This window comes from Mobula birostris, chromosome 26, assembly GCF_030028105.1.
Source record: "Mobula birostris isolate sMobBir1 chromosome 26, sMobBir1.hap1, whole genome shotgun sequence".
Lineage (NCBI taxonomy): Eukaryota > Metazoa > Chordata > Chondrichthyes > Myliobatiformes > Myliobatidae > Mobula > Mobula birostris.
In genome coordinates this window covers 49,014,372-49,028,636 of record NC_092395.1, presented here as the reverse complement: position 1 = coordinate 49,028,636, position 14,265 = coordinate 49,014,372, and the positions used below count along the sequence as shown (strand labels likewise).

Genomic DNA, 14,265 nt, shown 5'->3' with positions numbered 1-14,265 from the left:
TCTGAGCCACTGAATATAATTCTAAATCTGTATACTTTGACTGATATTTCATGAAAGTTATGTGCAGTAGAAACTGGATATTAATTTGTACCTTATTAATATAACAAAGCTATTTTCATTTGACATTATTTTTTGCGTTGATATACAACATGAACATGCTATTTATTTATAAATAATTTCTTTTGCATAAACTGGCAAAATAAAACTGGTTGTTTATAGCTTATAAAATACAAAAATAACTCTTGTTGCTGCAGTTAGTGAAGCATTTTTCACAATTGGTATTAGAACTTGAGTTAATTATTCGAAGTGAGGTCCAGCAACAGAATAGATTTGTAAAATATAAGGCTCCATTATGAATAAGTAGAGAGTAATTTTCTTGCATAGGAGCATCAATGTATAAATGCTGTCTGTTTCGTAGGAATCTATATTGGTATGTAAAGGGAGATCAGCGAACTGGAGGAGCAGTTCGTATTTTTGCTCCCAACAGGCGATTTTATGATCAAACTCAATTCTATGATTCATCCTTATGCTTTAATGCAGTACAGAGAGAGTGCTGCATTTGTCTTTCTGGTTAAGGCGTTAAATTAAAGCCCTGTTTGCCCTTTCAGATGGATGTTAAATGGCACTATTTGAAGAATATGAGGGGAATACTTTTAGCATCTTGGCCAATATTTATCCCTCAACCAGCATCACAAAAACAGGTTATTTGGTATTTATCTCACTTCTGTCTGTTGACCTTTTCTGTATTGGATACTGTGTTTTCTGTATTACAATAGTACCGAACACTTCATTAGCTGTGGATTGGTTTGCTGTGCTGTGTAATACTGAGAAGTGTTTTAACGCAAGTTCTTTTGTTCACTTGTCATCTTATTTATTTCCAATACTGTATGCTAAATGAGGAATCAATGTGTTATAAATTGTTGTGATACTTGAAAGAGTAGTGAAAAGGGAAATTGGTTATGGAATCAAATAGCATTGAAGGAGACTGTTTGCCGATTCTTAGTGGCTGCTCTTTAAAAGAACTATTAGTTTTCACTCCACTGCTCTTGCCTCATTTCCACTCAAATTTATCCTGATCATTTATGTATTTCTCATTAATCTGCAGTCATCTTCCACTTTGTTAGTATATTTCCCCTCTTGAGCATCTTGCTGTTTGAAAATTATTTTCTCATATTTCTTCAGGTTCTTTTGTCAGATATCCTAGCTCTCTTTGTTTAACTGAGCCACAGGCATTGGGTAGTTTCAGTTTACCTACAAGAACAAAGAAATAATGGAGCAATTAAAAATAAGAGGACACAAATAACTTTGCAGAAATATTAGGGAACCTAAAGTCTAACAAAATGGAGCAATGAAAAGAAATTACAGTTAGTAAGAGAAAATGGGGCAGGGAAAGTAATACAGTACTGAAAGCCAACAAAATCTTAGGGCCTGATAATCTGCATTCCAGAGTGCTAATAGTAGTAGTCATGAAGATAGTGAATTTTCCAAAATTCTAGAGATTATGGAGCAGCTCTGTAATTGGGATGGCAAATATGCCTTCACTATTTGAAAAATGAAAGGGAAGAGAAAATGGAGCAACAGACTGGTCAGTGGGGAAAATGTTGAGTTATGTTGAGTTTTGTTATATATATATATAAATGTAATTACAGGGCTTAAAAATATCAAAGTTTAATTCCCTCCTCCCACCTAGTTTCTTGTGCACATTATTTCTTTTCATATCTGGTTCCAACTATCACCATCCTTATCAGATTCCATCATTTGCAGCTGCTTTAGTTTCCAGTAACAATGTCTGCCCTCTGTCTTTACCTTAATGCTTACCTCCACCCCACCTGTCTACATCAGACCCCCTTTTTTCTCCCTCCTTATCTGTTTCTACCCATTACCCACCACCCATTGTCCCCTTGCTATTCGACCTATCAGGCTCATTATCTCCCTCCTCAACTCGTTATACTTATTACCTCTGCCTCAGCCCTACTTCTCACCTTTTGATACCAGCTATCTCCTATTTATGCACTTGGCCCTGATGGAGGGTTTTGACATGAATTGTCAACTATTCCGTTCCTTTCATGATTGATTGAGCTCTTCCAGCAGTTTGCTTCCTACTTCAGATTCCAGCATTTGCAGTCTCTCTTGTTTCCTGTAAAAATGTCAAAGGGATTATACAAAGTCAATATGGATTTATGGATAGGAAGTATTGTTTGATAAACCCAATTGAGTTTTTTGAGAATATAACTGGTTGAGTATGTAAGGGAAACTAATAGATATGGATTTCCAGTAGGCATTTGATAAATTCCCACATAAGATTTTCAAAAACAAAGTGAAAACATTTGGAATGATATACAGGCATGGATCAAAAAAATGACATGAAGCTAATTAGGAATAAATAAGTTTTTTTTAGGAGTAGCATGCAGTGATTGTTGGATATTACTGGGTTAGACTTCAGCTTTTTGCTCAGTAATTTGGATGAGGTGACAGGGATATTTCATGAGCAATTTGGTTAACTAGGCCTATATTGATTAGAATTTAGAAAAATTCAAGTGAATCTTATTGAAATGTACACAGTTCTAACATTGCTAAACAAACTGGGCACAGAGTGGATGCTGAGAGTCAAGAAAGCAGGGTCACAGCGTTTGGAATAAGCCACCGGGAAGAAAGAAAAATTCACTCAAGAATGTAATGAGTTTGTGAAATTCTGTGCTACAAAAGGCAGTGAAGGGTGAGTCTTGAATATATTTAAGATGGAAATAGATTGACTTCTAGATACAAACACTTTGAGCAGTGACCAATCAGAGCTCTTTATATTTGCTCAGTTAGAACAGTAGAGATGCCTGTCAAGATAGTGGAATGTTCCTCTTGCAGGATGCGGGAAGGCAGGGAGAGCTCCTGCCAACCACACATGCGAGATGTACATTCAGCTGTAGCTTCTAACAATCTGCGTTAAGGATTTGGAGCTGGAACTGGATGAACTCTGGATCATTTGGGAGGCTGGGGGGGAATAGATAGGTCATATAGAGAGGTAGTTACACTCAAGGTGTTATACACGGGAAGCTGGGTGACAGTCAGGAAGGTGAAAGGGGTTAAACAGCCAGTGCAGAGTACTCCGGCGGCCATCCCTTTCACAAGGGGTATAATATCACTTAGGATACTGTTGGGGATGACCTAGCAGAGGAAAGTCACTTCAGTGAGGGTTCTGGCAATGAGTCTGACTCTGTGATTCAGAAAGGAAGGGGAGAAGAAGAGGCAAGTGTTGGTGATAGGGGATTCGTTAGTTAGGGAAACAGGAAGGAGGTTCTGTAGATGAGAATAAGATTCCTGGATGATATGTTGCCTCTCTGGTGCCAGGGTCCAGAACATCTTGGATTGAGTCCTTAGCATTCTTAAGTGGGAGTGTTTGCTAATGCTACATGGTGAGGTTTAAACTCAAGTTCCTGGGGTATGGGAACCAGAGTGCCAGACAGTTACTGGGGAGGTTCTTGAGACAGATATCGGTAAGACCTCAGACAAAGTCAGGAATCGAAAGGTTGAACATGATGCGACTAGCATCCTGAGCTGCGTACATTTCAATGCAAGAAGTAGAAAGGGCGGAATAACTGAGGGCATGGATCAACACCTGGAATTATGAAATTGTGGCCATTAGTGAGACAGTTGCAGGAGGGGCAGGACTGGTAGCTCTATATTCTGGAGTTCCGTTGTTTTAGATGCGACAGAGTTGGAGGGATTAAAGAAGGAGACATGGAACTGTCAGGGTAAAGGTCACGGCAGTGCTCAGTCAGGACAGATTGGAGAACTCAACTAGTGAAGCATTATGGGTGAAACTGAGAAATAAGAAAGATATGACCATGTTAATGGGGTCTTGATGAAGGATCTATGCCTGAAACGTCAACTGTCTACTCATTTCCATAGATGCTACCTGGCCTGCTGAATTCCTCCAGCATTTTGTGTGTGTTGCTTGGATTTCCAATATCTGTAGATTTTCTCTTGTTTGAGGTTGTTATAATAGATGAATTTAAATTTCCACATACTTTCTGTAAAAAGGACTATATGGGATAGCTTGTCAAATGGGCTCAGGAAAGTTTCCTTAATCAGTACTTAGAAGTTCCAGTGAGAGAGTGTGTGATACTTGATCTGTTGTTAGGGAATGAGACATGGCAGCTGACAGGAGCTTGTGTAGGGGAACACTGCCATTAGTGACCACTATGCTATTAGTTTCACAGTAAATATGGAAAAAGGTGGGTCTGGCCCACAGTCTGAGATTCCTCATTGGAGAAAAGCCAATTTTGATGGTATCAGAAAGGATCTGCCAAGTGTGTGGATTGGGACAAGCTGTTTTCTGACAAAAGTGTACTTGGTAAGTGGGAGGCCTTCTTCAGAAGTGAAATTTTGAGAGAACAAAGCTTGTATGTGTCTTTCAGAATAAAAAGATTAAGATAACAAGCATAGGGGACCTTGGTTTTCAAGAGATATTGAGCTTGTGGTTAAGGAATAAAAAGCAGGTGCATGGCAGGTCTGGTATAGGCAGATGGGAACAATTGAGGTGCTTATGGAGTATAAGGAGTGCAAGAGAGCACTTAAGAAAGAAATCAGGAGGGCTAAAGAAGGCATGAGGTTGGCCTAGCAGACAAGGTGAAGGAGAATCCTAAGGGATTCTACAGATATGTTGAGAGCAAAAGGATTGCAAGGGACAGAATTGGTCCTCTGGAAGATCAGAATGGTAATCCATGTGTGGAGCCAAAGAGATTGGGGAGATCTTAAATAACTTTTTGCATCTGTATTTACTCAGGAGATGGGCACAGAGTCTATGTAGGAGTGAGACAAAACAGCATCAACTTCATGGTTGGACAGATTACAAAGGAGGAGGTGTTTGCTGTCTTGAGGCAAATTAGGGTGGATATATCCCCAGGGCCTGACAAGGTGTTCCCTTGGATTCCACGGGAGACAAGTGCAGCAATTGCCGGGTCCCTAGCAGAGAAATTTAAATCATCCGTAGTGACAGGAGAGGTACCAGAGGATTGGAGGATAGCAATGTTGTTCCACTATTTAAGAAAGGCTCTAAACATAAATCAGGAAATTATAGGCTAGTGAGTCTGATATCAGTAGTGGGAGTGTTATTAGAAGGTATTCTGAGTGAATAGATGTAGAAGTATTTAGATAGGCACGGACTGATTAAGGACAGTCACCGTGACTTTGTGTATGATAGGTCATGTCTAACCAATCTTACCAATCACGAGTTTTTCGAACAAGTTTCCAGGAAAGTGGATGTTGCCTACATGGACTTCAGCAAGGCATTTAACAAGGTCTACATGGGAGGTTGGGCAAGAAGTTTCAGTTGCTGGGCATTCAAAATGAGGTAGTAAATTGGATTAGACAATGGCTTTCTGGGAGTAGCCAGAGAGTGATAGATGGTTGCCTCTCTGACTGGAGGCCTGTGACAAGTGGAGCACTGCAGGGTTTCGTGTTGGGCCCGTTGTTGTTTGTCACCCATATCAACGTTCTAGACAATAATGTAGTTAACTGGATCAGCAAAAGTGCAAAGTGTTTTGGTAGGACCAATCAGGGTAGGTCTTACACAGTGAACATAGGGTACTGAGGAGTGTAGTAGAACAAAGGGATCCGAGAATACAGGTCCTAAAGTAATTGAAAGTGGCATCACAGGTAGATAGGGCCGTAAAGGAAGCCTTGGGGCACATTGGCTTCTCAGGAGAACAGGATTTGGGATGTTGAAGTGGTAAAGATGTTGATGAGGCCTAATTTGGCGTATTGCGTGCAGTTTTGGTCACCTACCTATAGGAAAGATGTAAATAAGGTTGAAGGAGTACAGATGAAGTTTACAAGGATTTTGCCGGGTCAGGAGGACCTGAGTTATAAGGTAAGGTTGAATAAGTTAGGACTTTATCCTTAGAACATAGAAAATTGAGAGGAGATTTGATAGAGGCATGCAAAATTATGAGGGGTATAGATGGGGTAAATGCAAGTGGGCTTTTTCCACCAAGATTGGGTGGGACTACAATCAGAGGCCATGGGTTAAGGGTGAAAGGTGAATAATTTAAGGAGAACATGAAGGGAAACTTCTTCACTGAGGGTCTTCACTGGTGCGCTATTAAATTTTAGCCTAACTTTCTTGCTTTAGTACCCTATTAACAAATCAATGGTTTACTGACTTTTTAAATGGACATTTCTTACTTACCATGACACTTCCAAAAAAATTTGTTGCGGCACTTTTACTAGATCTTTTTCAAAACTCTGTTTTGCTTGTTATTCTTTCTTTAAAAAACTGTACTTCTCTGGGTTAGCTTTTATCTGCTATGATTGATCATTTTGCCAGATTGTGTTCCTGGTCTGTTAATATTCTCCCAGTTTCCAAATTTTTTTTCATCCGTTAGAACATAGACCAGTACAGCACCGTGTAGGCCTTACAGCCCATGATGTTGTACCGACCTTTTAACCAAAAACAATCTAGCCCTTCCTTTCCACAAAGATCTCCATGTTTTTTGTTTATTCATGTGCTTATCTAAGCGTTTCTTAAATATCCCTAATGCCTTTGGCTCTACCATCCCTGGGCAGAGTGTTCCATGCACTTACCATTCTCCATGTAAAATAAAAATACCTCTGAAATCCACCCCTCGACTTTCCTCTAATCATTTTAAGTGTATGACCTCTCATATTAGCCATTGCCTCCCTGGGAAAAAGGTGCTGGCTGTCCACTCTGTCTATGCTTCTTATCATCTTATGCACCTCTGTCAACTCACCTGTCATCCTCTACTCCACAGAAAAAAGCTCTGGCTTGCTCAAACTTCCCTCATAAAACATGCTGTCTAATCCTGGCAGCATTCTGTTAGATCTCCTCTGCACTCTCTCAAAACATTCCACATCCTTCCTGTAATGAGCTGACCAGAATTGAACACAATGCTCCAAGTGAGCTCCAACTTGAACTGCAGCATTACCTCTTGCTCTTGAACTCAATCCCCTCACTATTGAAGGATAACAAACCATACACCATCTTTATCACCCTATCAACATCTGTGGCAACTTGTGATTGGACCCCAAGATCCCTCTATTCCTCAGCACTGCTAGGTATCCTTTGTACTCTGCTATCAAGTTCGACCTTCTAAAGTGTATCACTTCGCACTTTTCTGGTTTGAACTCTGTCACTTCTCAGCCCAGCTCTGCATTCTGCCAATGTCCCATTGTAACCTACAATAAGCTTCTACACTATCCATAATACCACCAATCTTCCTGTCACCTGCATGCTTCTATTTCCTCATCCAAGTTATTTATAAAATTCACAAAGAGCAGGGGTCCCAGAACAGATCCCGATAGAACACTGCTAGTCGCCAGACTCCCGGCAGAATACCTTCCACCTTCTGCTTCCTGTGGGCAAGCCAATTCTGAATTCACACAGCCAAGTTTCCCTGGATCGCATGCCTCCTGACTTTGAATATCCTAGCATGGAGAACCTTATTAACCACCCGACCAAAATCTATACACACCACATACTTCACTCTACCTGCTTCAACTTGTTTTGTTACTTGCTCAAAAAGGAAAATAAAGCTCGTAAGGCACCATCTGCCCCTCCCAAACCAATGCTGAATATCCCTAATCAGACAATGCTTCTCTAAATGCTTGTAAACCCTGTCTCTAACAGTTCTCTCCAATAGTTTTCCCATTACTGATGTAAGACTCACAGGTCTATAATTCCCAGGATTGCCTCTATTACCTTCTTTGAACAAAGCAATAACGTTTACCATCCTCCAATCTTTTGGTACTTCTCCTGTGGTCAGTGAGGAGGCAAAGATCATCACCAGTGGTGCAACAATAGTAACCTGCGGTTTATCCCATCTTGCCCCAGGGACATATCTATCCTAATGTTTTTCAAAAGTTCCAGCACATTCTGTTTCTTAATTTCACCATGTTCCGGCACATTGGTCTGTCCTATGCTGACCTCACATTTGTCAAGGTCTCTCTAACAGGTGAATATAGAAGCAGGTATTCATTAAGGTCCTCTCCTACCTCCTCTGGCTCCAAGCATGTTCCTCTTTTATCATCAGGCCCTCACTCTAGTCACTCTCCTGTTCTTCACATACGTGTAGAATGTTTTGGGGTTTTCCTTAATCGTATTCACCTTCTTCCTCTTGATGTGTCTTGTCAACCACGATTCCTTCACTCTGCCATCCCTTCTCTGCTTCACTGGGACAAACCTATCCAGAACCCTATCAGTACTTGGAACTATGATGTTGTGGGCATTACAGAGACTTGATTGAGCGATGGGACTGGAATGGGTATCTAATGAGCCAGGGTTTCGATGTTTAGAAAAGATAGAGAGGTAAAAGAGAAGGGAATTGCACGACTAATCAGGGAAATATCACAGCTACATTCAGAGGTGTCATCCGTGGCCCATCCACGGATATATGGGTATGGGGTGTCAGGGAGGGGTACCACCTCTGGTGGGGGAACATGTCACATCCTTTTCAAGGCTGTTAATCTGCCTTTGGTCCCCACCTGACTCTCAGCTCTCACTTGTGACTCCTCGTAGCTGTTTGCATGTGACAGCGGCCACACCTGGGGCAACGGCTTCGACAAGCCGGCTAAACCAGGTGAGGGTAGCCGATGGGTCTCAAACCCTCGGTGAGATAGGGAGATGTCTATCTCAGCATGTGAAGACAGACTCCGGCGGACTGAGCGGACGAGACCAATGGAAGGTCCAACGGTCAAGAAGGCGGTCTCTGCAAGTGTCATGGAACTTGTAGAGCACGACAAGACCCTAAGATATCCTGGTCATCTACTGCGCCTAGTCCCATCTCTAGCCGTCTCGACTCTGTCTTGCTACTGGATCCAGATGGGAATTGGGAAGAGAGAATGAGGCTGATGCTGCGCAACTCTCCCTCACTTAAATCCAAATAATGCGCTGGTCTCGACACCATCAATTGTGTCCAGGTCTTCATCGACGGCGACGATGGACGAACATAATATGAGTAGTAATCAAAAATAGGGGGGGGTGCATTCCAGTGAGGTTGTACTACGGACTCCCCTGTAGCCACCGGGATATTGAGGAACAGATATGCAGGCAGAGAAAGGAAAAGTGGAAAAACAATAGGGAGGCCAGGCAGCAAAAAAATACAGTCGACATTTTGGACTGTCACCTGGCTTGCTGAGTTCCTCCAGCATTTTGTGTGTGTTGCTTTGATTTCTAGCATCTGCAGATTTTCTCTTTGTGAAAAACAATCGGATTATTGGGGGACTTCAACTTCCCTAATAGAAACTAGAACTTTCTTAGTGTATGGGGCAGTATTTGTTAGTTGCATCCTCGAGGGTTCCTTCAGTAGGTTTCAATAGGTACATTTAATGTCAGAGAAGTGTATACAATATACATCCTGAAATTATTTTTCTTTGCAAACATCCACGAAAACAGAGTGCCCCAAAGAATGAATGACAGTTAAACGCTAGAACCCCAAAGTTCCCCCCAGCTCCCCCTCCCACCAGCAAAAAAGCATCTGTGCCCTCCACCGAGCACTCAAACATGCAGCAAAGAGGCAATAAAGACACAGACTTGCAGTACCCCAAAGACTACTCATTCACCTGTTAATTCAACTACCACAGGCTCTTTCTCTCTCCCCCTAATAAGGGAAAAAGAGGTGTTCCCATTTCACAGTGATAGGGGAGACATAACAAGCAACTCGCAGATTTATGATGTTAAAAGCCTGTTGTGTTGCTTTTTCCGAGCTCTGTGCCATTGTGTTGCTTTTTCTGAGCTCTGCGCCCAGCGAATCGTCCCCAGGAAGGCTCAGGTCTCTGGATACGCGTGCTGCTCCCGATGTTCCTTGTTCTTCCGCCTAGAACACCTCTCTCGCTAGTCAGGGTTACCGGCCTAGAATCAGCCCGTCTCCAAAGCCGCGAAAATCTGGTGGATGGAGCCTAGATGTTTGGTGAAGCAGAACAAGCAGGATCTCCCAGTGGCCACCCATTTTAATTCCACTTCCCATTCCCATTCCGATATGTTCATTCATGGCCTCCTCCACAGCTGGGATAAGGCCACACTTAGATTGGAGGAACAACACCTGGCCCTATGCCTCCTGCCTCACTACCAATCAGGGCCCTAAACAGTCCTTCCAGGTGAGGCAACACTTCACCTGTGAACTTGTTGGGGTCATATACTGTGTTCAGTGCTCCCGGTGTGGCCTCCTGTATATTGGTGAGACCTGATATAAATTGGGAGACCGCTTTGCAGAGTACGTACGCTCTGTCCACCAGAAAAAGCAGGATCTTCCAGTGGCTACCCATTTTAATTCCACTTCCCATTCCCATTCCGATATGTCCATCCATTGCCTCCTCCACTGTCTGATGAAGCCACACTTAGGTTGGAGGAACAGCACCTTATATGCCATTTGGGTCGCCTCCAACCTGATGGCATGAACATCGATTTCTCAAACTTTCAGTAATGCCTCTACCCCTTCCCATTCTCTTTTTCCTCTCTCACCTCCTCTCCTTGCCCGTCCTTCGCCTCCCTCTGGTGTTCCTCCCCCCTTTTCTTTCTTCCACAGCCTTCTGTCTCTTTCACCACTCAATTTCCTAGCTCTTTGCTTCATCCCTCCCCCTTCAGGTCTCACCTATTGCCTAGTGTTTCCCTCTCCCCTCCCCCATCTTTCAAACCTTCTCAGTTTTTTTTTCCAGTCCCGCCAAAGGGTTTTGGCCCAAAATGTCGACTGTACTTTTTTCCATAGACACTGTCTGGCCTGATGAGTTCCTCCAGCATTTCGTGTGTGTTGCTCAGATTTCCAGCATCTGTAGACTTTCTCTTGTTTGTGATTTAACTAGGGAGAGAGTAGGACCACTCAAGGATAAAGGGAGGTACATTTTCTTGGATGCGGAGGATGTAGGTAAGTTCCTTCATGAATACTTTACACATCAGTATTTACCAAGGAGAAGGTCATGGAGGATAGGGAGATTGGTGCCGAGCGTGTTGATAATGCTGGGACATTTTGAGGTAAAGGAGGAGGTCGTGATGGGTCTCTTAAAGAGCATTAAGGTGGATAAGTCCCCAGGCCTGATCAATATACCCCAGGTTACTGAGAGAAGCAAAAGAAGAAATTGCTTTGTGCCCTCTCTAGCCACAGATGGGGTCCCAAAAGATTGGTGAGTAGCTAGTGTTGTTCCATTATTCAAGAAGGATACCAGGGATAATGCTGGAAACTGTAGACCAGTGAGTCTCATGTCAGTGGCAGTTACTGGAAAGAATTCTTAGAATTTATAGGATTTGGAAAACATGACTAATTAGGGAGAGCCAGCATGTCTTTGTTCGGGTTAAGTTGTGGCTTAATAACTTGATTGAATTTTTTGACAAGGTGACAAGGGTGGTTGATGAAGGTAGAGCTGTGGATGTAATCACATGGATTTTAAAGGCATTTGACAAGGTTCCTCATGGGAGGCTCATCCAGAAGATTAAGATGCATGAGATCTATGGTGAATTGGGCATTTGGATTCAGTACTGGCTTGCCCATAGAAGGCAGGGACTTATTCTAGCTGGAGGTCTGTGATTAGTGGTGTTTTGCAGGGATCTGTATTGTGACCTCTGTTGTTTGTGATATGTATAAATGACCTGGGTGAAAATGTGGATGGATTGGTTACTACGTTTGCAGATGATACTAAGATTTGGGGATAACAAGAAGACTGGTGACAAATGCACTGGGAGATAGATCATTTGCTGATATGGACGGAGAACTGGCAAGACCCCTAAGGTTGTTGATGAAAAGGGGATCTTGGGGTCCAAGTTCATAGCTCCCTGAAAGTGGTAATTGATTGATAGGGTGGTTAAGAATGCATATAGCATGCTCGGCTTTATTACTTGAGGTATTGAGTTCAAAATTCAAGAAATTATTTTGCAGCTTTATAAAATTCTAGTTAGGCCCTACCTGGAGTTTTGCATGCGGTCTGGTTGTGCTGTTATAGGAAGGATGTTGAGAGTACAGGAGAGGGTACAGAAGAGGTTTACCAGGGTGCTGCCTGGATTAGAGGGCCCGTGCTATAATGAGACATATGAGGAGTGTTTTTTTTTTTTGCACAGAGAATGGTGGGTTTCTGGAATGTGCTGCCTGTGCTGGTGGTAGAGGCAGATGCATTAGGGATGTTTATGAAACGTTTAGGTAGGCACATGAATGGTGAAGAAAATAGAAGGATATGGGCATTGTGTATTTAGAAGAAATTAGTTTAGTTGGCCAGTTGATTACTAATTTAATTGGTTCAGCACAACATTGTAGGTTGAAGGGCCTGTTCCTGTGCTGTACTGTTTTATGTTCTAACCCTATGCCAGTGATCCCTAAATGGCCATAACATTTCTGTTGTACAATTTCCTGAGAACTTCTGTCCCCAGTTTACACCCCAGGTTCCTGCCTAATAGTAACATAATTAATCCTCACCCAATTAAATACTTTCCCATACCATCTGCTCCTATCCTTGTCCAAGGTTGTGCTATAGGTCAGGGAGTTATGGTCATTGTCTTCAAAACGCATTCTCACTGAGAAATCTGTCACCTGAGCAGGCTCATTCACTTGTTCTTGATCCAGTACGGTGTCTCCTTAGTCAGCTTGTCCACATAATTGTGTCAGGAATCCTTCCTGGATACACCTAATAAATTCTGCCCCATCTAAACCTTTTGCACCAACGAGATGCCAGTCAATATTATTAAAGTTGAAATGATCCGTGATACCAGTCACATTATTTTTGCATGATCTGCTCCTCATTGTCCCTGTTGCTATTGGGGGGCCTATAGAATACTCCCAATAGAGTGATTGCTCCCTCTGGTTTCTTACTTCCACCCATGGCAATTCAGAAGATGAACCCACCATGGTGTGATGCCTTTGATACTATTGCTGATTAGCAGTACACTCTCCTGCATCTTCTGCCTCCCTCTCTGTCCATTTGAAGCATCTAAACCACAGAACATCCAACAGCCATTCCTGCCCCTGTGACAGCCACAACAGCTTTGTACTGACCATAACATTGTAGCTTCAGGTGCTGATCCATGTTCTTTAATTTCATCACTCTTGTTCCTGATATTTCTTGCATTAAAGTAAGCATGTTTCATCCCATTCAACTGGCTACATTCTGCCCTATCCAGTGCCTATCCTTCCTCAAGTTTCTCTACACATTGCATCTACCTTTACACAAACTGCTCCATCATCTGACCTGTGACTCTAGCTCCTATCCCTCTGCCAACCTAGTTTAAACCCTCCCCAACAGCACTAGCACACCTTCCTGCAAGGAAGTTGGTTCAGAGTAACCCATCCCTTTTGTAAAGGTCATACCTTCCCCAGAAGACGTACCAATAATCCATGACCCTCTCCCCTGCACCAGTTCTTCAGCAACACATTCGTCTGCCATATCATCTTATTCTTAGCCCCATTGGTGCAGGTATCAAGCCCAAAATTACTACTTTTCAAGGACCTGCTTTTTAGCTTCCTTTCAAACGTCCTATATTTACTCTTTAGATATCATGCAAAAGGAGCACACCATTGCCCTGGGTTCCATTCTTGCTGCTCTACCTTTGCTTTAAAATTGCTTTGTATATCCAAGACCAGGTCATTAACTGTAGTGGTAGTTAATAGATTATTCCTATGCCATTTAGCCACTCTCATATGGGAGGAGTTCACATACTGTACATACAGAGTTATCAAGTTGGTTGAATATCTTGCATGCTTGCGGATAAGGTTATGGAGTACTTGGTGACACAGGACAAGATAGGACAAATTCAGCATGGTTTCCTTAAGAGAAAATCTTGCTGATGAACCTGTTGGAATTCTTTGAGGAGATTACAAGTAGGATAGATGAAGTGGATGCAGTGGATGTTGTATATTTGGAGTTCTAGAAGGCCTTTGACAAGATGCCACACATGAGCCTGCTTACCAAGTTAAGAGCCCATGGTATTACAGGAAAGTTACTGGCGTGGTTAGAGCATTGGCTGACCGGTGGCAGCGAGTGGGAATAAAATGATCCTTTTCTGGTTGGCTGCCGGTGACTAGAGGTGTTCCACTGTGGTTAGTGTTGGAACTGCTTTTTTATGCTATATATCAACAATTTAGTTGATGGAATAGATGGCTTTGTTGCCAAGTTTACAGATGCTAAGTAGATTGGTGGAGGGGCAGGTAGTGTTGAGGAAACAGGTAGGCTGCAGAAGGACTTAGATAGATTAGGAGAATGGGTAAGAAAGTGGCAAATGAAATACAATGTTGGAAAATGCATGGTCATGGACTTGGTAGTGCAGAATATTTTCTAAAT

General features: G+C 42.5%; 1 protein-coding gene across 10 annotated transcripts in view; it reads left to right on the top strand.

Moving 5' to 3' along the window:
- Positions 1–14,265, top strand: part of eps15l1a (epidermal growth factor receptor pathway substrate 15-like 1a) — a 475,482-nt gene that overhangs the window by 93,405 nt on the left and 367,812 nt on the right. For 7 of the 10 annotated variants that reach the window (XM_072244311.1, XM_072244309.1, XM_072244310.1 and 4 more), the window contains exon 6: positions 609–701. The exons of the other annotated variants lie outside the window; for them this stretch is intronic. In XM_072244311.1, the coding sequence (XP_072100412.1) occupies positions 609–701 (93 nt within the window). The remainder of the gene's footprint in view (positions 1–608; positions 702–14,265) is intronic. 10 annotated transcript variants of the gene reach the window in all.